General features: G+C 45.2%; 1 protein-coding gene across 1 annotated transcript in view; it reads right to left on the reverse strand.

The window, feature by feature from the left end:
* The window catches only part of cfap276 (cilia and flagella associated protein 276), a 40,970-nt gene extending 27,954 nt beyond the window's left edge, over nt 1-13,016 (reverse strand). Inside the window, exons 1-3 of the mRNA XM_086011317.1 lie at nt 12,849-13,016; nt 4,248-4,364; nt 1,161-1,273 (exon numbers count right to left, since the gene is read on the reverse strand). Of these exons, the coding sequence (XP_085867443.1) occupies nt 1,161-1,273; nt 4,248-4,364; nt 12,849-12,929 (311 nt within the window). The 5' untranslated portion in view covers nt 12,930-13,016. The remainder of the gene's footprint in view (nt 1-1,160; nt 1,274-4,247; nt 4,365-12,848) is intronic.
* Nucleotides 13,017-23,165: the final 10,149 nt, after the last annotated feature.

The following is a 23,165-nucleotide window of genomic DNA, read 5'->3' on the forward strand; positions in this document are numbered from 1 at the left end:
CAGGTGGAGATACTGGAAAATTATGTTGCAGGCATTTTGACATCACAGCCGAATAGACTTGAAGATGGTATGGGAAAGAGGTATCGCCTGAACAGAAAATCAGCCAACAAATCACTGCAATTATAGAGGGCCTTGTTGAGACCACACCTGGAGCACTGTGTATAGTTTTGGTCTCCTTACCTAAGGAAGGATATACTTGCCTTAGAGGGAGGGCAATGAAGGTTCACCAGACTGGTTCCTGGGATGGGGGGGTTGTCCTATGAGGCGAGATTGAGGAGACTAGGCCTATATTCCCTAGAATTTAGAAAAATGAGAGGTGATCTCATTGAAACATATAAAATTGTTACAGTGCTTGACTGGTTAGATGCAGGGAGGATGTTTCCCCATGCTGGGGTGTCTAAAACTAGGGGTCACAGTCTCAGAATAAGGGGTTGGCCATTTAGGACTGAGATGAGGAAAAGTTTCTTCACTCAAAGGGTTGTGAACCTTTGGAATTCTCTACCCCAGAGGGCTGTGGATGTTCAGTCGTTGAGTATATTCAAGACAGATATCGATAGATATTTGGATATTAAGGGAATCAAGGGATATGGGGATAGTGCGGGACGGTGGAGTTGAGGTCGAAGATCAGCCATGATCTTACTGAATGGCTCGAAGGACCAAATGGCCTACTCCTGCTCCTATTTCTTATGTTCTTACATTCTTATAATTACGTTGCCATATGAAGTTGTTCTTTAATTTGCCATTTTAACATTTTAGTTAGGTTGAGCTACTTCCTTCCTTTAACTGGTGTGCACTGTAATGACAGCATTGCAAATTAACCAGATCAATCTTTACATTTGCTTTCATGAAGCATAGGTTTTTTGGTCTGTAGGAGCTTTTGGCAAAGTGGCACAGCCCTTTAAGACTGTATGGATAAAGGCCCTTCAGAAAGTGTTGCAAATGCTATTTTCCCAAATTATGTCTTGGAAATAATGGATACAAAAGTATCAGGATTAATGTAGTACCATTGTTAACCTGATTGTGAATGTCTGTGATACAAATATATTTTTATTGTTTTAATAAGGTTTGAATCGTCCTTGTTAACTTTCATGCTTAAAACATGCCATAATAAATTGCTGTAAAAAGTAACATGAAATGTATCTTCCTTACAAAGCACTTACCTCTGAGGATCACAGGTCAATTTTTGAAGAAGTACCTCATTCTTATGTTTCAAAAACTCTTTCGAATGATTATAAACAGCATTAAGATGAATATCCAGACTGTCTCTTGGTGCCTGTTAAAACAATGTACAGCCTTCACAACTATATAAATAAAGTAAGTAACTTGACTTGTGAATGGCAGTAATGTTGAGTAAAAGAAATGTTTCAACTTCAACTATATTATGGATATTTTGAAATGAAGGCATATTCTGCACATTTATGTTATTCTGCTTCATAATTAATGGAAATTCAATCCCAAACATGTTTTGGAGATGTTAGGGCTGATTATCCTCCCCTCTGATCCCAGGGACCACTTATTCCCTGGGTGCAAAGCAGAGAAAAAAATGGGTGGAGCCCTGTTATGCCCTTTGCATTGCCTCAGGACTTCTGACACTTCCTGGTGTGGGCACGCAGGGTTACGACAGGCACAAGCATTAAGCTAATACAGAAATGATGTGGGAGTAATCTCACATCACCTCCGGCCTCACTTTCCTCTATTTATGCTGGGCAGGCATCCATGAAAGGCTACACCACCAGACGTGGGCCTTAGGTCTCCCAACCAGCCCTGCTTAGATTGGAAGATGGAAAACATTATCACTACTGCAGGCGTTAGACTTCTACCCCTGTATTCAAGCACAAGACCCTACCAAGGGGTGGGCCTGCCTCTGAGGTACACGGGCTGATTTAAATGACCTAAATCCAGAAATACAGGAGGGTTTCAGCCAGGTCTGGTCAAGTGGCGCGCACTTCGAGTGTACTCTGCTTGACTTGTGCTCAAGTGAGGTGGGTGGTGGGAAGAAAATTGACCCTATTATGTAATAGGAAACATGATCACAGAAAGATATAGGCCCGTATTTTCCGACCCCCACAGGTGTGTACGGTGTGTGTACGCACCCGTAGGGGCCTCGCAAGTGGCGGTTTCAGGCGTGCGAAGCGCATGCGCTGAAAACCAGCACTTCCGTTCTGTCACAGATCCTCCGCCAGCCCAGGAGAAGGGCCTCTGCGGGTGAAAACCTTTAAAAATCTTACGCCTGGTAATAGCAGGCGTAGGGCCTGCTTTTACCAGCATAAGAGTTTAAAAAAGTAGAAAAATAATTTTTTTTTCACTCATTTATAATTTAAAAATACTTTTAAAAAAGGTAAGTTTATTTTTAGCCCCGTAAAAAACTTTAATTATTTTTTTCAAAAAATTACATTTTTGTTTAAAATATTTAATTTAATGTAATTTAACTAATTTTAAATAGGTGATTTAAAAAAAAATTATTTACTGTTTTAGTGTGTTTTTTGAGTGATCCCATTCATACTTTTGACAGGTCTACGCGGAGAGAATTGTCAAAAGTGTGAAGGGGGTTCCCTTCTTTGATTGGTTCCCCATGGCCCACATGATCGGAAGTGTTGGGACCTACGGAGCCAGCAGGTAAGTTCGTAGATTTTTCCAGATCGGAGGCATCGGCACACAGAAAGCCTCCGATCGGAAAATCCGGCCCATTCAGTACTCTAAAGTGTTAACAGCATGGGGAGTGATTTTCGACTTGGCAGGCATTAAAGTCCTTTTAGGCAGGTATTTGGCAGTAACTGCCTTCAATTACTGCCCATATGGCAAAGCTGTATTTTCTCATAACAGCAGTAAAGATTATGAAAGTGTTTGATAGGGTAGACTTAGAGAAGATGGGCTGTATTTTGCCAGCCCTGAGGAGGCGGGGTTGGAGGCGGGACTGCTGGGAAAATCAAAAAGAATGGGAGCGGGTCCCGAACCTGCTCCCAACCCGCCTCCAACCAATCTTCCTGGGAGTCGAGTCCCCATTTTGTGCAGGGATCTGACTCCTAGCAGCGGGAAGAGGATTATAGCCACTTAACTGCCTGTTAACAGGTAGTTAACAGGCAGTTAAGAGGCTTTTTCCCATTTTGCGACTTCAGCTGCGGGCTTCCCGATGTTGGGGAACCCTGCCAGGGTAAGTGAAGCGTGCTGTGGGTCTGTTGTAATATTTGTGTATAGATGACAGCTGCAGCAGTGGTGTGAAGGATGCAATGGGACACTGGTGAGTATCAAAGGTAAGGAAGACAGTCACTAATAAATCTAATAGGGAATTCAGGAGAAACTTCTTTACCCAGAGACTGGTTAGAGTGTGGAACTCACAAGGAATAGTTGAGGCGACTAGAATAGATGCATCTAAGGGGATGCTAGATAAACACATGAGGGTGAAAGGAATAGTAGGTTCAGCTGATAGGGTTAGCTGAAGAGGGGTTGGAGGAGGCTTATGTGAAGCATAAACACCATCATGGTTAGGCTGAATGGCTTGTTTTTGTGCTGTAATTCGATTTAAAAGCTCCCAGCCAGGAGTAAATTAGGATATCCAATCAGCTCTCAGACAAGAACATCACCTTGGAGCACTGAAATGAGTACAAAATAAACCCCCTGACCATTATATACGACACCAGGACCTGGATTGTCTGATATTTCTTTTCCTGATTTCAGGTGGTTTTGAAATGGGATGGCGACAGTTACATTTTTAAAAAGTTAGAATTTTAAGAGCTTATCCACTTCCCTGTTCGCTGGCTGTGAGAATTCTGCGTTTTGATTGGCTGCTTAGGCAGCTCGCACTATGGGATTCCCACCGTACTACATTGATTTGAATTACGCATCGGAAAACCCGAACTTTTCGACTCAGAGATCGCGAGATGTTTGTGCGAAGCTTACTTCGAGGCCAGCGGTGAAAGCCTTTGCTTTGCCGCTGACCACAAATTCCAGGCCATTGTGTTTAATTTTGCTTAACAAGATATAAGGGAAACAGTCAAGTGTTTTACAGAAGAGTCACAAGGTTACTCCCTGGCATCAAAGGATTCTGAGTGGATGACCTTAGATGGGCAGAATGACCTCCATTATTTGTATTTAGCTGGTGAGCAACCTCTCAGGTGAGATTCTAGAATTTCACTTTGCAGGTGACATCAAATTGTTAACGTTACCGACAGGTAGAAAATCACCTCCATAGTCTCACGGCTGTTAAGTTGTATTACTGCAATGTTTCATGTATTCTACGCTTCTTATACCTTGGGATTATGGAGGTAAATCCCTTTGCTGGCACTTGCCACAGTTACTGCTGCGTTTAGTCGATTCCATGGGTCCTCCTGTTGTGCTAAATGAGTTGGTTGTCGATACTGAATGCTCTGTAAGAAAATGAGAATGCAAAACATCAAGAAGGTCGCGACATTATCCTTTAATACGTTTGCTGATAAAATATTTAACATAGTTATATTTCAACTTGTGTGGAGCTGGGTGATCGGGGCACTCTTCTTTCAGAGCTAGATTCTGGGTTTGAAACCAGCTCAGCTTAATTGGATTAAGTTTCTTCTGCTGACTGATTGCAAAGCTTAAGTGTCTTATGTAAAATTATTTTTGGCAGTTTTAACCCAGTTCTCAGACAGTGATCTTTTTATTAACTAAAATCAGGAGAAAAATTGATATTGACTAAAGCTATTGTATTTTCATCAATAAGGCTAATGCTACACTTATACTTGACTAGCAGTAGGGGTCCCTGCCAGACAGTACCCTATTTACACTAGCTGCTGGAACTTGGCTCCTTCCACACAGGAGCGAACTGCATGCGTGTGGTGTTAAATGCATACAAAGTTTCTCCCTGAACAATTAAAACTTAAATGTTTAGATAGTGCAGGCGGCAGTGTCCACACTGTCTAAATATTTAAATTAACTCTAAGTAGATTTAAAACATTTTCAGGAGGTACAAAAAAAAACTCCCAGGACACTTTACAGGTGTGGTTTATCACTGCACTTCATTCCATTCCATTCCATATACTGTCAAACTCAAGAGACATGAGACTATGCACTCCAGGAACTATGCTTCACTCCAGAGTCAGGTGGGGCCCTGGCTTATGTATCTCCAACCTTAATCTCAGTGCAAAGCAACAATTGACTAAATTAGGAATAAATGTCTTATGAAGACTTTTTTTTATTCGCTTATGGGATCTGGGCATTGCTGGCAAGGCCAACATTTATTGCCCATCCCTAGTTGCCCTTGAGAAGGTGGTGGTGAGCCATCTTCTTGAACCATTGTAGTCCATGTGGTGAAGGTACTCCCACAGTGCTGTTAGGGAGGGAGTTCCAGGATTTTGACCCAGCGACGATGAAGGAATGGTGATATACTTCTAAGTCAGGATGGTGTGTGACTTGGAGGTGAACTTGGAGGTGGTGGTGTTCCCATGCGCCTGCTGCCCTTGTCCTTCCAGGTGGAAGAGCTCGCGGGTTTGGGAGGTGCTGCCGAAGAAGCCTTGGTGAGTTGCTGCAGTGCATCTTGTAGATGGTACACACTGCAGCCATGGTACGCCGGTGGTGGAGGGAGTGAATGTTTAAGGTGGTGGATGGGGTGCCAATCAAATGGGCTGCTTTGTCCTGGATGGTGTTGAGCTTCTTGAGTGCTGTTGGAGCTGCACTCATCCAGGCAAGTGGAGAGTATTCCCTCACACTCCTTACTTGTGCCTTGTAGATGGTGGAAAGGCTTTGGGGAGTCAGGAGGTGAGACACTCGCCGCAGAATACCTAGCCTCTGACCTGCTCTTGTTGCCACAGTATTTATGTGGCTGGTCCAGTTAAGTTTCTGGTCAATGGTGACCCCCAGGATGTTGATGGTGGGGGATTCGGTGATGGTAATGCCGTTGTACTATAACTAAAATTCAATGTAAAGAGATAATATTTAATCTTAGAAATAATTTTGGTTTCAGTTTTAAACAGCACTGGAACGGATGCTGGAAGTTGAAATATGCTAATAAATTCTTAGTTGTCATTCCCGTGCCAGTTTATTATTTCTCAGCATTCTTTGTGGCCCTGTGCGTTGTGTGAGAAGTGAAGCAAGGAATGTAAGATTTAATGAAACATAAACTTTAAAAAAACCTGAAAAAGTAGAAATAAAATATGAAAATGAAACACTAGATTTGAACTAACTTTTTCCCTCAACTCTAAAATATGATTACAATTTTGGAACAAGGAAATAGTGATAAGGTGATGCCAAACTTCGTATTTAAGCACCTGATGATTATAGGAGAGACGAAAGGCTGAGGGAGGTAAGGAGGTATACAGTTTTGAGGTCCTAAGAAAGAATTCATTAGAGTAGGAAACAGCGCAATGAGTCTTCTGCCTAAATTTTTGGAGTCCTCACCAGTGGCAAGGAACCTTGCTGCTGGCACCTACTCATACCCTTGTGGACATAGGGAAGAAATGGTAGAATGTAGCTTAGGAGGAATAATAGAGGAAAGTTCAGGGAAGCATAGATCATTACAGTACAGTATTGATAAAATACAAGACAAGAAAGGTCGGAGGCTACAAGGTTATAAATGGATTGGCCCAGAAATTCGGGTCCCCACGGGTGAGTACGCATGGGGTACTCACCCGTAGGCCCAACGGAGGTGCCGGTTTCATGCATGCACTGCGCATGCGCGGGAAACCGGAACTTCCGTTCCCTTAAAGGAAAGGGTTCAGAGGTCGAACGCGTGCGCTGGAGAGACAGCGTGTGCACATGGAATTTACGGTTTTTTTCCAGGTTTCTCCGGGAGGGTAAGTCTCCAGGAGCTACACGTGTAAAAAGCAGGCGCAAGGCCTGTTTTTAACAAGGTAAGTGGTGAATTAATTAAAATTAAAACATTTTTTCCACAGGTTTATTATTTTTAAATACTTTAAAGAAAGGTAAGTTTATTTTTAGCCCCGTTAGAAAATGTAATTAATTTTTTCAAAAATTTATTGTTTAAAATAGTTATTTTATGTAATTTATAGTTATTTTAAAAATGTAATTAAAAAAAAAATTATTTGAAGTTTTAGTGATGTTTTGGGGCTTATAGTATTTATAGTTTTGACAGCTCTTCCTGTCAATTTTATGAATGGGCATTCCCTGCTGCCATTGGCTCTCCATGGCCCACGTGATCCCAGGGGACGCATTGAATTAACTGCACCCCTGGGATACGCAAGCACTGCACGCTGGCAGTTGGAGCAGGCCCAGGATCGGAATCTCATGCGGGCCCACAGCTCAACGGCCAGCACACTAGGTAAGTGCAGGTCGGGGGCTTGCACCCGCGGGAAGCCTCCGACCCGAATTTCTGGGCCAATTACCTATCAGACAACAAGATTTTTCTTGTATGCCGACTAGGATACAAGAGGTATTATAAGAGCCTCCCAGACATACAAGTGGTACTCAAGTTTTGCGTAGACCTGAGCTTTATAGAAAGTTCGGAGTTATTAAATGGAAAATGTTTGGCACAAAAGAGGTAGCTAAACTTCTTGGAGGCAGCTTTAGCAATAATGAGATGTGAGACTTCCATTTAAGGTCAGATGAGATAGTGACAACATAAGTATTGGCTGAAGAAGGATTAAGGATGGAATGATGAAAAAAAAGAAGACTTGCATTTATATAGCACCTTTCACAACCTCAGGATGCCCCAAAGTGCTTTATAGCTAATGCTGTACTTTTGAAGTACAGCCACTGTTGTAATGTAGGAAACATGGCAGCCAATTTGCACACAGCCTGAGGGCAGGTGATACGAAGGAAGTTGAATGTAAAGTGGAATCAGTACCAAAGGAGTGGATAAGGTTGGGATGTTGAATGGAACAGATTATAGACATGATGAAGAAGGAACAGAGTGGCAGAGGAGAAAAAGCCCTAAGGAACCCCTGAGTTGATAGAAAATGAGCCAGAGTCTGAGCCTTTAACTACAACACAGAACAATTTGAGAGGAAACAAGGCTTTGGTGAAAGGTCATTTAATGGCCATTTCTTCAGAAGTACCTTTTTTAGCCAAAGCCCTTCACATGAGGGCCTGGATTAAGTAGTTGGTGATGACTATGTCTGGTACACAGCATTGGGTGTGTAGAATATCAAGGTGGCTGACACCAGACAAGCTGCTCTGTTTAGGTCCTTGCACCATGCTGAAAGCAGATGTCTGTTGTATAGCCGATGGGGAAATTCTGAAGCTTGGGATGATAGCTGGAGGTTGGATATGAGCCTATGTGTTCATATATCAAGGCCTTGATCCATACCATGATTGGGTTGCAGAGAGATAAACAGTTGCTTGTGAATCTCTGAACCTCCAACTGATATAACCACCATTCAGTGAAGTATTATGTGTGCCTATTCTGTGGTTAGAAGGATGGTGGCAATACATTTGCAAATCTTATGATGAATTGTCTTGTTCAACATTCCACTCATGAGGAGCTCCTAGTACTTGCTGTCCATTTAGCGAGGACACAGATCCAAGCTGCTCAGTTGTCTATTCTCCTTGTAGCAGGTTAACAGAGTCTCTATAAGGTTTACGTGGCTCAAAGATGACATGCCCGACATTAAAAGTTTGGAACCAAGTGGCAGACTTGGTAATACGATAACTGTGCCAGGCAGGTCTGCAGGACACGATTAATGATCAATAACCCAGCCCAGCTCATTGATGGAATCTGGATAGGTAGAACTGCCGTTGGCGGCTGAGATTCAACTAACCCTGCAGGCCAACACTCTAGGTTGGTTCCCAGCTGGCCAAGCAGCAAGAGGCTTACCAGCACCTTCTGCTGGCAAGTTGTCCTTTTCTAGCTGATTGAGCTCCAACATGCACAAACCTGGAGGTCCATAAACCTGGGCTCTACTGCATTCAAACTCGCTGGCTGTGGATAAGTAGAATGTGTACTCAATATCGGGCAGACAGAAACCCTGCAAGTGGCTGTAGCTTGAATTAGAGGCTTTTAAACATGACGAGCAGTTTCCACATTAGTTAGACACCCAGCTAAGCAAGCAAAAAAATGCTTCAGAAACAGCAGCGCAAGCATAAATCACACAACAAACATCACATGGTAAGTGCTTAGGGCAGCCTAGTACACAGCAGCAATTGTATGGGTCAAGCCCAGAAGCATGCAAATTCTGATTTGCCTTGCCTTTTCTCTGGCCTATTACACTAACATTATAAAAATGTGCACAACTTAACTACTTGACATTAAAATAGTATCACTCCACTGTCCAAATGGTAAGTACATCTAAAAATAGTGTTTCAAAGAAGCAAAATCCTCCATTATGTGCATTAAATAAGCAGCATCAGTGGCTATTGGATTATTTTAAAAGAACTATGTTTCAGGACTACAGTAACTCCCTTGTTTCTGGAGTGCTGGTGAGTTATGCAGCCATGTTGCTACTCTGGTTTAATTTCTATATCACTGGTTCTAACATGTGCCCTCTACATACTTATAGAGCAACAACAGCAACAACAACAACTTGTATTTATATAGCGCCTTTAACGTAGTAAAACGTCCCAAGGCGCTGCACAGGAGTATTTTAAGAAAACAAATTTGACACCGATCCACATAAGGATAAATTAGGGCAGGTGACCAAAAGCTTGGTCAAAGAGGTAGGTTTTAAGGAGCGTCTTAAAGGAGGAAAGAGAGGTAGCGAGGCGGAGAGGTTTAGGCAGGGAATTCCAGAGCTTTGGGTCTATGCAACAGAAGGCACGGCCACCAAAGGTTGAGCGATTATAATCAGGGAGCCTCAAGAGGGCAGAATTAGAACAGCGCAGATATATCGGGGGGGGGGCGGTTGTGGGGCTGGAGGAGATTACAGAGATAGGATAGGGCGAGGCCATGGAGGGATTTGAAAATAAGGATGAGAATTTTGAAATCAAGGCGCTGCTTAACTGGGAGCCAATGTAGGTCAGCGAGCAAAGGGGTGATGGACGAACGGGACTTGGTGCGAGTTAGGACACGGGCAGCCGAGTTTTGGATGACCTCAAGTTTACATATGGTGGAATGTGGGAGGCCAGCCAGGAGTGCGTTGGAATAGTCAAGTCTAGAGGTAACAAAGGCATGGATGAGGGTTTCAGCAGCGGATGAGCTGAGGCAGAGGCGGAGACGGGCAATGTTACAGAGGTGGAAGTAGGCGGTCTTTGTTGTGTTGCGGATATGTGGTCAGAAGCTCATTTCAGGGTCAAATATGACACCAAGGTTGCGAACAGTGTGGTTCAGCCTCAGGCAGGTGTTATGGAGAGGGATAGAGTCAGTGGCTAGGGAATGGAGTTTGTGGCGGGGACCAAAAACAATGGCTTCGGTTTCCCCAATATTTAATTTTTGCTCATCCAGAACTGTATGTCGGACAAGCAGTCTGACAATTTAGACACCGTGGAGGGGCCAAGAGAAGAAGTAGTGAGGTAGACTGTCGTCAGTGTACATGTGAAAACTGACGCTGTGTTTTCAGATGATGTCGGCAGGGGGAACATGTAGATGAGAAATAGGAGGGGGCCAAGGATAGATCCTTGGGGGACACCAGAGGTAACAATGCGGGAGCAGGAAGAGACGCTGTTGCAGGTGATTCTCTGTCTACGATAAGATAGATAAGAATGGAACCAGGCGAGTGCAGTCCCACCCAGCTGGACGACGGTGGAGAGGCGTTGGAGAAGGATGGAGTAGTCAACCATGTCAAAGGCTGCAGGTAAGTCAAGAAGGACGAGGAGGGATAGTTTACCTTTGTCACAGTCACAAAGGATGTCATTTGTGACTTTGATGAGAGCCGTTTCGGTACTGTGGCTAGGGCGGAAACCTGATTGGAGGGATTCAAACATGGAATTGCGGGAAAGATGGGCACGGATTTTGGAGGCAACAACACGTTCAAGGACTTTGGAGAGAAAAGAGAGGTTGGAGATGGGGCGGTAGGTTGCAAGGACGGAGGGATCAAGGTTTGGTTTTTTTGAGCAGAGGGGTGATGATGGTATATTTGAGGGAGAGGGGTACAGTACCTGAGGAGAGAGCACCGTTAACAATATCAGTTAACATGGGAGCCAGAAAAGGAAGTTGGGTGGTCAGCAGTTTGGTGGGAATAGGGTCGAGCGAGCAGGAAGTGGGTCTCATGGACAAGATGAGCGCGGAGAGGTCATGAGGGGAGATCGGAGAGAAACTGGAGGAGCAGGAGCGTTTCCTCCAGGCCCAACGTGATTACCTGTAAACATCCCCCACCTCCACGATCTCCCCTGACACCCCCAATCACCAACCCCTCCCGTGATCACCAACCCCCCATCACCAACCCTCAATCTCCCCCAAGATCTCCGATTGTCCCCTGATCCCTCACCAATCTCCCCTGCAATCTCCGACTCTCTTCCGACCCCCCTCCGATCTCCCCCTTGATCTCCGACTCTCCCCGACTCGCCTCTGAACTCTCCCCGACCCCCTGCTATCTGTAACCTTACTCCGATCTCCCCCAACCCCATGCGAGCTTCAACCACCCCCAATCACCCCTGACCCCCCAACGACACTCAACTCACCACTCCCCCCACCCCCGCCATCTCTACCCTCAACAACCACTAAACCTACCTGCTCCTGGGCTGTGGCCTTGTGCCGCAGGATTTCCCCGCCCGACAGACAGCCAAGCCTGTCAATCATGATGATCTTACATTTATGCCCTCTGGTCTCCCATCAGTTTCCTGTTAACCTTCTTAACTCTAATGAAATAAGCTGCAGTTTTTTTTAGTCTCTCTTCATAACTAAAGCCTCTGCTCCCTGGTGTTGTCTTGGTGAATCTCTTCTGTACGGTCTCCATGGCCTTGGCCCTAGGCACCCCAAACTGGATCCAACTTCCTAACAGTGGCCTAACCAATCATTTATATGGGTTTAGAATTTACTCTTTTCTTTTGTACTTAATTTCCTTATTTGTGAAATCGAGGACCTTCGATCATTTTACAGCTTTTTAGCAACTCCTTCCATTTTTAAAGATTTGTGAATCTGAACCTCTAAATCTCTCTCTGCTTCCTTTAAAATGTTCCCATTTAGTGCCTATTGTCTCTCCTTATTTGATTCCCCAAAATGTATCACCTGCTCTTTTTCTGCTTTAAGTTTCATCTGACATCTATTTGTCCAGGCTTGTCGTCTATAACTTCCTGAAGTCCTTTATAGTCCTCTTCACAGCTAACCACGCTCCCTATTTTATGTTGTCTGCAAAGTTGGATAGTACATGCTCCCTATACCCAAGTCCTGTATGCAATGCACCCTCATTGTAATATCTGGGGATAGTAATTGTTTTGCACGGAGCTGTCACAGTTAAGAAACTATAAAGCGACTTGGAAGTACCAAAATGGCCCAAACGGTTGGAAATACTGGGAAGTTTTCGGGAGCACTTGCCCAGAAATGTTAATCCTGGATCTCGCTTTTACGCACGGTAGCTATTTGAGACACTTTGAAAAATAATGGTCGATAGACAGAATGGTTCATGTCCTGAAAAGAACTTAACATTAACAAAAATGCAAAGCTAAGCTGCCGTCAGAATCTTCATTCGGAGCGCTTTGCAGTTCTCCATCCCGTAAACTGATTTAAAATGTCAAGTTCCTGTATATATTTTACGTATGGAATCCTGTTTTTATTCAGTGCCTTGCTCCATATTAGAGAAGTTAATAAACTGGTAAATATTTGATCGAATGCACCTTGTCGTAATGCGTCGCAGTAGCTGCCACGCGTATTTCATCATTCTAAAATGAGCGTATCAAAAAGACAATGATAAAATGCTGAGCTTACTTTAACAAAGTTAGTAAAACGGTCCAATTATATCAAAAAATGTGAGAAATCTGAATTAAAATGCAAGAGTGGAGCGTAGCAATTTTGCAAAGTGCGAGATATTTCAGTTTCAAGGCTGTTGCAATACCTGCGTGTCCTTTTTCCGACCTCTGAAAGCATCGTCATTTTCATATTTTGGGAAAGGGAATGGGTCTCTGGTTTCAGGCATGTTTCAGCGCGGCCGCCGCTGCTGCAGAGAAATCTCCCCGGCGCGGCGCGGCGCGGTGGCGCTGAGATTTGTTTACGGTGTTGCAATCCGTTGCTAGGTTATCAGGTTTTAGAATCTCTATGGTTACCACACTAGTGCTCTCTCTACTGCCTTCTAGTGAACACTGCCAGGATTTTCTGCCCGTGTTTTTTTTCATGATGTCGGGAAATAAAAGGACCAGAAAAGAATACTGTGAAACCACGGAATCATACAGCGTTGAAGGAAGCCATTGGGCCCATTCTGTCTGTGGCCGTGTGCTGGAGCAACCCAAAGCAAATCCCACTGCCCCATTCTGTCCTCATAGCCCTGTATCCTCCTCTGTTTTTAATGCTGGTCTCTTAAAAGATGCGATTGTCTCGGCCTCATCCACTCTTTGTAGCAAAGCATCGAATGCTCTGAACAACTCTGTCTAAAAAAAATGTTCACCACCTCTCCTCATTCTTAATAACAATTTTAAACTAATGACCCCCTCCTCAATGACTCCCTAACCAAAGGAAATCGTCTATCCTTATTCACCATATCTAGCAAAAGCTTGTTAAAAATCCTCTTTGTCCTCTCTGGTACAGTGGAAATAGCCCCAATATTTCAAGTCTCTTCTCAACTATAGCTTCTCACCCTCAGACGGGATGCCTTGTGGGTTCCTTAAGTGTTTGTCTGCTAATATAAAGAAAGACTTGCATTTATATAACACCTTTCTCATCCTCAGGACGTCACAAAGCACTTGACAGCCAATGAAGTGCTTGCCCCCTACTGTTGTAATGTAGGAAACACAAGAGCCAATCTGTGCACAGCAAGGTCCCACAAGCAGCAATGAAATAATGACAAGATAATCTGTTTTTAGTGATGCAATAGCAAAATACTGCGCATGCTGGAAATCTGAAATAACAACAGAAAACGCTGGAATCACTCAGCAGGCCAGGCAGCATGTGGAGAGAGAAACAGAATTAACGTTTCAGGTCTGGGACCTGTCATCAGAACTGGAAAAAGCTGAAGATGTAACAGATATTAAGCAGGTGCAGAGACAGCGGGGGGGCGGGGGGAGAGGGGAGGAAGGAATTGAAGGAACCTACTGTGCTTTTGTAAGAGGCAGGAAAGATAAAATGTTGCAAATGGGAATGGCAAAATCATACAGCATGAAAAATGGGGGCAGGGGTTATAGTTTGAAATTGTTGAACTCTATGTTGAGTCCAGAAGGCTGTAAAGTGTCTAATCGAAAGATGAGGTGCTGTTCCTCGAGCTCAATCACCCCTAACAGCCCTTCCCCTCCCCACGGCACCTTCCCGTGCAAGCGCAGGAGATGCAACACCTGCCCTTTTACCTCCTCCCTTCCCACTGTCCAGGGCCCCAAACACCCCTTCCAGGTGAAACAGTGATTTACTTGCACTTCTTGCAATTTAGTATACTGTATTCGCTGCTCACGATGCGGTCTCCTTTACATTGGGGAGGCCAAATGCAGATTGGGCGACCACTTTGCGGAACACCTCCATTCAGTCCGTAAGGGTGACCCTGAGCTTCCGGTCGCCTGTCACTTTAATTCTCCGCTCCACTCCCACTCTGATCTCTCTGTCCTCGGCCTATTACATTGTTCCAATGAAGCTCAACATAAGCTCGAGGAACAGCAGCTCATCTTTCGATTAGGCACTTTACAGCCTTCTGGACTCAACATTGAGTTCAACAATTTCAAACTATAACCCCTGCCCCCATTTTTCATGCTGTATAATTTTGCCATTCCCATTTGCAACATTTTATCTTTCCTGCCTCTTTCATAAGCACAGTATATTCCTTCAATTCCTTCCTCCCCTCCCACCTGTCTCCGCACCTGCTTAATATCTGTTACATCTCCAGCTTTCTCCAGTTCTGATGAAGGGTCCCAGACCTGAAATGTTAACTCTGTTTCTCTTTCCACGGATGCTGCCTGACCTGTTGAGTGTTTCCAGCGTTTTCTGTTTTTAGTGATGTTGGTTGAGGGATAAATATTGGCAAGGATACTGGAGCGAACACATCTGCTTTTCATTGAAATAGTGCCATGGGATCTTTTACATCCACCTGAGAGGGTTTAACATCTCATCTGAAAGATGGCACCTCTGACAGTGCAGTACTCCCTCACTGAAGTATCAGCCTAGATTATGTGCTCAAAGTCTCCAGCGTGGGACTTGTATCCACAACCTTCAGACTCAGAGGCAAGAGTGCTACCAACTGAGCCATGGCTGATATAGATTCATATATCTTGTCAAAAAGTTGTTCAGTTCTTTTTTTAATTTGATGACAAGATTTTTCTTATGTTCTAGTATGTATCAAATAAATGAGAGATAGGTCATGGGCAGCAGTTTGATATATCCACATCAGTGAAGTTATACACAAGTGGCAAAATCGTGAAGTGGGCCATAGCCATCTTTGCAAGGGGAGATATTTCCAATAGCCTGCCAAATTTACAATGTTTACTATAGCGCCGGGTTTGAGGTCCTGGTCTTCAAACACTCTCTTCCTCAGGCGACCGAAGGCTGCACTGGCAAACTGAAGGCAGTGTTGGACTTCGTCGTCGACGTCTGCCCTTGTTGACAGTAAGCTCCCGAGGTATGGAAAGTGGTCCACGTTGTCCAAGGCCTTGCCGTGGATTTTGATAATCGGGGGGCACCACTGTGTGGCGGGGGCAGGTTGGTAGAGGACCTTTGTCTTACAGATGTTTAGTGTAAGGCCCATGCTCTCGTATGCTTTGGTGAAGGTATTATCGATGGTTTGGAGTTCGACCTCCGAGTGAGCGCAGACGCAAGCATCGTCTGCAGACTGTAATTCGACGACAGAGGATGGGACGACCTTGGATCTGGACCGGAGGCGACGGAGGTTGAACAGTTTCCCGTTTGTTCTGTAAATTAGCTCCACTCCAGTGGGGAGCTTGCTGAGGGTGAGATGGAGCATTGCAGCAAGGAAGATTGAGAAAAGCGTTGGTGCGATGACACAGCCTTGCTTGACCCCGGTTCGTACGTGAATTGGGTCTGTGGTGGAACCGTTGGTCAGGATCACGGCTTGCATATCATCGTGAAGCAGGCGGAGCTCATGGTCTACAGGGCAGCAGTGATACCTGCCCTGCTGTATGCCTCAGAGACATGGACCATGTACAGCAAGCACCTCAAAGCACTGGAGAGGTACCACCAACGCTGCCTCCGCAAGATCCTGCAAATCCATTGGCAGGATAGGCGCACCAACGTCAGTGTTCTTGCTCAGGCCAACATCCCCAGCATCGAAGCTCTGACCACGCTCAATCAGCTCCGATGGATGGGTCACATTGTCCGCATGCCCGATATGAGACTCCCAAAACGAGCACTCTACTCTGAGCTCTGGCATGGCAAGAGAGCCCCAGGTGGGCAGAGGAAACGTTTCAAGGACACCCTTAAAGCCTCCTTGAAAAAGTGTAACATCCCCATCGACACCTGGGAATCCCTGGCCCAAGACCGTACAAAGTGGAGGAGAAGCATCTGGGAAGGCGCCGAACTCCTTGAGTTTCTTCGCCAGGAGCAAGCGGAAGCCAAGCGCAGGCAGCGCAAGGAGCGCACGTCAACCCAAGCACCCCACCCAACTGCCCCTTCAACCACCATCTGCCCCATCTGTGACAGAGACTGTAGGTCCCGCATTGGACTCATCAGTCACCTGCGAACTCATTTTTAATGTGGAAGCAAGTCATCCTCGGTTCAGAGGGACTGCCTAAGAAGAAGAAGAAGAAGAATTTACTATAGCTGCTCATGCCACATTCCATCTACAACACATAGGTTTTCACTATGTTTAAACAACTATTTTTGTAATTCAATAGTGTCAATTTATGGTTATGATGATATCATCATTGTGCAAATATAGTCTTTACTTTCTCCAATACTTTACCTTATGAGTGTTATAAATAGAAGTTACGTTATGAAGACCAATAGGCTGACTGACCTAATACAGGGTAGTAAATTATGGTCAATGTCACAACTGGGATATAAATCATATCCCATTGGTCTACATAATATATTTTATTAATATCATCATATATTAAAAATGAAACAAAGAATGAAATAAAAATGAAATGAGCCCCTCTGCATAACAGTCCTTGTTACATGCTTCATTACTCCCTTCAGCCTGAAACCAGTCAGACGATTTCGATATCAATGACATTATGACAACACAGACTCAGAAGCGGCTTTGTAATCACACTGTAGACCAATGTGCCAAAAATGATAACAGTGATTAATTTAATGCCAAACATAATAAATGCCTTCCATTCTTTTTTCACCTGTGATGAACCCATAGTGCTTTTCTTTAAATTCTATGGGGCAAAAATTGGTCTGCGCTCCCTTTGGGGCGCTAACTTTGCTGGGGCGCTAAAAGTAGTGCCCTGAAAATGTTAGTGCCCCCGCGTCTGAAATTCAATTATAACGCCCCAAGAAGGAGGCGGGGCGCTACTGGAAGCACTCCCCCTCCCTCTTGGGGCGCTCCCAGGGAATATCGTGGCACTACATGCCACAGCGCCACACATTGCACTGCCATGGAAGGGGTGCAGCGAAGATTCACCAGGCTGATACCTGGGATGGCAGGAATGACATATGAGGAGAGATTGTGTCGATTGGGCTTGTACTCACTGGAGTTTAGAAGATTGAGAGGGGAGCTCATCGAAACCTATAAAATTCTGTCAGGCCTGGACAGACTAGATGCAGGAAGGATGTTTCTGATGGCCGGGGAGTCCAGAACCAGGGGTCATAGTCTAAGGATAAGGGGTAAGCCATTTAGGACTGAGATGAGGAGGAATTTCTTCACCCAGAGAGTGGTGAACCTATGGAATTCTCTGCCACAGAGGGCGGTGGAGGCCAGTTCATTAAATATATTCAATAAAGAGTTGGATATATTTCTTAAGGCTAAAGGGATCAAGGGATATGGGGAGAAGGCAGGGACAGGGTACTGAATTTGGATGATCAGCCATGATCTCATTAAATGGTGGAGCAGGCTCGAGGGGCCGAATGGCCTACTCCTGCTCCTATCTTCTATGTTTCTATGTTTCTATGGTACTGCAGACCTTCCTCCCCTTATTAAAGGGGAGGGGCCTTGCACAGCGTGACCTGGTGCCGGCAAAAGAGCCCGGAGGCGCAGCGCCGCGGGGCACTACCGGCTACCACCACCGCTAACCTCCCGCTGAATTTCGCGGGAGGCGTCAGCGGCGCCGCGCCCAGGCACTAGTTGCTTTGCGCCCAGTTAGTGCCCTCTTAGGAGGTGCAAAGCAACCAAATTTTGCCCCCTACTACTCTATGAGGTTCTCTCCTGAGAAGGACTGGTGGAAGGCTGCGGTTCCTCATGTGGGGACCTGAGTGATTCTCGTGGCCCATGACTTCTGGGTGCTTGAACCTGTGAGAGCCCAGCCACAGACTGCTGCACCTCAGCTGCTGCCGAAGCATTCTGGCCAGCTGACCTGCTGCCACCATTGTGCCCGGTGCCAGGGTTAAGGACATCTCCTCTGGGCTGGAGAGGAACTTGGAGTGGGAGGGGAAAGATCCAGTTATCATGGTCCACGTAGGTACCAATGACATAGGTAGAACAGAGAAAGAGGTTCTGCTGAGGGAGTATGAGCAGCTAGGGGCTAAATTAAAAAGCAGAACCACAAAGGTAATAATCTTTGGATTACTACCTGAGCCATGAGCAAATTTGCATAGGGTAAGTAAGATCAGGGAGATGAACACATGGCTCAAAGAGTGGTGTGGGAGAAATGGGTTTCGATTCATGGGGCACTGGCACCAGTATTGGAGTAAGAGGGAGCTGTTCCGTTGGGACAGGCTTCACTTGAACCATGCTGGGACTAGTGTCCTGGCGAATTGAATAACTAGGGCTGTAGAGAGGGCTTTAAACTAAATAGTGGGGGGTGAGAGTTCAGGTGAGTGGAAATTTAAAAAGTCAAAGAGAAAGGAGAAGGCAATAGAGCAGGGAGCGATGGGGGTAATGGTAACCAGAGTGTGACAGAAAGGAACAGAACATATAAAAATAAGAGTGCATCAGAAAGTGGGGCCAAAGCACGGAAAAATAGTAAAAAGACAAAATTAAAAGCTCTTTATCTGAATGCACGCAGCATTTGTAACAAGATAGATGAGTTGATGGCACAAATAGATATAAATGGGTATGATCTTACCTAAGAAAGGATATACTTGCCATAGAGGGAGTACAGCAAAGGTTCACCAGACTGATTCCTGGTATGGTAGGACTGTCATATGAGGAGAGTTGGGTTGACTAGGCCTATATTCACTAGAGTTTAGAAGAATGGAAGGGGATCTCATGGAAACATATAAAATTCTGACAGGGCTAGACAGACTGGATGCAGGGAGGATGTTTCCCCTGGCTGGGGGGTCTAGAACGAGGGTTCACAGTCTCAGGATACCGGGTAGGACATTTAGGACTGAGATGAGGAGAAATTTCTTCACTCAGAGGCTGGTGAACCTGTGGAATTCTCTACCACAGAAGGCTGTGAAGGCCAAGTCACTAAATATATTTAAGAAGGAGATAGATAGATTTCTAGACACAAAAGGCATCAAGGGGTATGGGGAGAGAGCGGGAATATGGTATTGAGATAGAGGATCAGCCATGATCATATTGAATGGCGGAGCAGGCTCGAAGGGCAGAATGGCCGACTCCTGCTCCTATTTTTCTATGTTTTTTTCTAAGATAGTTAAGGATAAGGAAGCAAAAATATAAGGGTTCGATATTGTCATTTGTGTCAGCCGAGGCTCAGTGGTAGCACTCTCGCTGCTAAGCCAGAAAGTCGTGGGTTGAAGCCCCACTCCAAAGACTTGACTACATAATCTTGGCTGGCACTTCAGTGCAGCACTGAGGGAGACACCTTAAAAACATCTGCCTTCTCAGCTGCATGTAAAAGATCCCATGGCACTATCTGAACAAGAGCAGGGAGTTCTCCCTAGTGTCCTAGCCACTATTTATCCCTCAACCAACATCACTAAAACAGATTATATGGTCATTTATCTCATTGCTGTTTGAGGGAACTTGCTGTGTGCAAATTGGCTACTGCGTTTGCCTGCATCACAACACTGACTACAATTCAAAAACACTTATTTGGCTTTGAAGCGGGTTGGATCATCCCAAGGATGTGAAATGCGTTATATAAATGCAAGTTCTTTCTTTATATTCCTTTGTGTTTGCAGTGCAGCTGGAAGCAGCACAAATGCTAATGAACTATTATTGTTTGATGTTGGTGTTATTTTTGGAGAATTTTACGCCAGATATTTTTCTCATGTCACACTACTCCTGTGGGTGAGCCCTCGTTCCTTATGAACTGGAGTGTGTCTTTACCTGCCCGATACCTACGTAATTTGTCGTGAGCCCTGAGGTCAACCAGAAAATCCTCATCCCTGTATTTCAGCTAATTGGTTTTATCATGCACCCTCACTTAGTCCTCCTCGACTTTGGTAGATGGTAAAATAAGCACTTTGCTTGACCATGGCTTAAGCGATACACTGTCATACAGATTTATTAAATAAAAAGCAGATAAGTAAACAGTAACAATGAAACACTGTAATTACAGACTTAACTATGCTTCCTTAGAATGATAGAAAATAACAGTCACATCTACTACACTAAACTTAAATGTGCACTGGGCCTGGCACAGGGTCCTTGAATATTAACTACTGCAGCAATTCACTCCTGATCATTTACAGAGTCTCTCCAGCCTGTCTATACTCTCTGATACTTAGAAAGAAAGGAAGAAATACTTGGATTTATATAGCGCCTTTCACGACCAGCAGACGTCCCAAAGCACTTCACAGACAATGAAGTACTTTTTTGAAGTGTAGTCACTGTTGCAATGTAGGAAACATGGCAGCCAATTTGCACACAGCAAGTTCCCACAAACAGCAATAATGACCAGATAATCTGTTTTAATGATGTTGATTGAGAGCTAAATATTGGCTAGGGCACCAGGGATAACTCCCTGCTCTTCTTCAAAAGACTGCCATAGGGTCTTTTATGTCCACCTGAGAGAGCAGGCAGGGCCTTGGTTTAACGTCTCATCCAAAAGACGGCACCTCCGACAGTGCAGCAGTACTGCACTGGAGTGTCAGCCTAGATTTTTGTGCTCAAATCTCTGAACCCACAACCTTCTAACTCAGAGGTGAGGGTGCTACCAACTGAGCCACAGCTGACACACATGGCCTACTCTGTTGGAACAAGATAGGCTGAAATCTATCTCTCTATATATGTATATCTTATTAAAAATCTTGTGTCTGCATTCACTACCTGTCTATTAAATCTGTTGGCACATTTTTGGCACACTACGGCCACAATTTTGCCAGCACTCAGAGGGCGGGTTCGGAGGTGAGTCAACTGTTAAATTTGAAATGATTGACAGTGGGTTGTGAACCCGTCATGATCCCGCCTCCGTGTGAGTTTTCAAAGTGTCGGGTCTGCGATTTCAGAACAAACCCGACACCAAATGACGGGTGAGGGATTTAAAATACTTAACTCCTTGTTAAGTGCTAGTTAACTGTTATTTTGACAGCCTTTTCCTATTTTCGCACATTTTCAACGGGTTTCACGACGTTCAGAGATCACGTCAGGTAAGTATATCAGGAGTACCAACGAGCTGAATAGTTCACAGCTGCAACTGCAGTATAAAAGCTGAACTCTTACATCTGTTCACTTTCAAATGTCAGAGGTTGCTGATTTCAGGATTTGGAAGACACATTTGATCTGTCTTGAGGCTGTAAGTGTGTGGTGTTAATTCTATATGCACTCTCACCTCCTTGGAATAACCTCTCTCTCCATTGACTGAATGCTTATAACATCTCATCCTCAACTGCCATATATAACAGCAGAATGGGAACCATTTATACTTTCTCAACCTGGCCCTCAGAATCTGAAGAGGATCAGCCGCAGCACCAGCAGAACCAGGCACACCAACAACAAGAGCGCCAACCTTCTCCTGAGCCACTTGATGCTGCACAGGGCAGAAGTCATCAGCGCAGGGCTGCACCGTGCCGCAGGAGATACTCCCAACACAGGGTTTACAGGCAGAGGGTGAGCTTCCTCAACATGACTGAGCAGCAGTGCCAAAGGAGGCTGAGACTTTCACAAGAGATAGTCACAGACATTTGCGCAATGCTCGATCAAGACCTGCAGCCCAGAGGAACAGGTGGACATGCCTTACCAGTGGCTGTCAAAGTCACCACTGCTCGCAACTTCTTTGCATCTGGGTCCTTCCAGGGATCAGCAGCAGACATTAGTGGCATCTTGCAGTCGGCTGCCCACATAGGCATGACGTGGGTTACCGATGCCCTCTTTGCCAAGTCCGCCGATTACATCCACTTTTCCATTGATGAGGTAAGTGTTACCGAGCAGGCGCTAGGCTTTGTCAATCTGGCTGGCTTCCCACGGGTGCAGGGTGTCATCAACTGCACACATGTGGCCATCAGGGCACCCCATCAGAACCCAGCAGTATTTGTCAACCGCAAGGGCTTCCACTCCCTTAATGTGCAGCTGGTGTGCAACCATAGGAAGAGCATCATGCATGTGTGCGCCAAGTTCCCTGGCAGCTGCCATGACTCTTACATCCTGCACCAGTCCACTGTCCCTCAGCTCTTCACTCCGCCAAACGAACTTTCCGGCTGGTTCCTTGGAGACCAGGACTATCCCCTGAAGACGTGCCTAATGACGCCGATGAGGAGGCCATCAATCGAGTCTGAGGAGCATTACAATCAAGGCTACATTTCTACCAGAAGTGTCAAAGAGCAAACAATATGGTTGCTCAAAAAGTGCTTCAGATGCCTGGACAGATCTGGTGGAGCCCTACAGTATGCACCAGCAAGGGTCTCGAGAACCATCGTTGTCTGCTGTGCCCTGCACAACATCGCACTGCAGCGAGGATTAGCGCTTATGAGGAACAAGGCGCAGAATGCACAGCCTCTTCAGAGGAGGAGGAGAAGCAGAATGAGGTCCCAGATGTGGAATACCTGGAGGAGGCGGCTGACCCATTGCGACCAGCACGCGGGCACATTGCTGCCCATGATGCCAGGGATGGCCTAATCAATGCCAGATTCACTTACATTTATGTCGCACAGACATTTGGCTGCCACATGCACATGAAGGTTTCCATGACCACACTGCAACATCATAGAGCATCTCTACAATGATCTGTGCATTCCTTGCACTGTCACCACCATTGTTGGACATAAAAGGCGC

Source organism: Somniosus microcephalus, chromosome 18 (genome assembly GCF_052327205.1).
Source record: "Somniosus microcephalus isolate GS21.2 chromosome 18, FLI_Smic_1.0, whole genome shotgun sequence".
In the NCBI taxonomy this organism is placed as follows: Eukaryota; Metazoa; Chordata; class Chondrichthyes; order Squaliformes; family Somniosidae; genus Somniosus; species Somniosus microcephalus.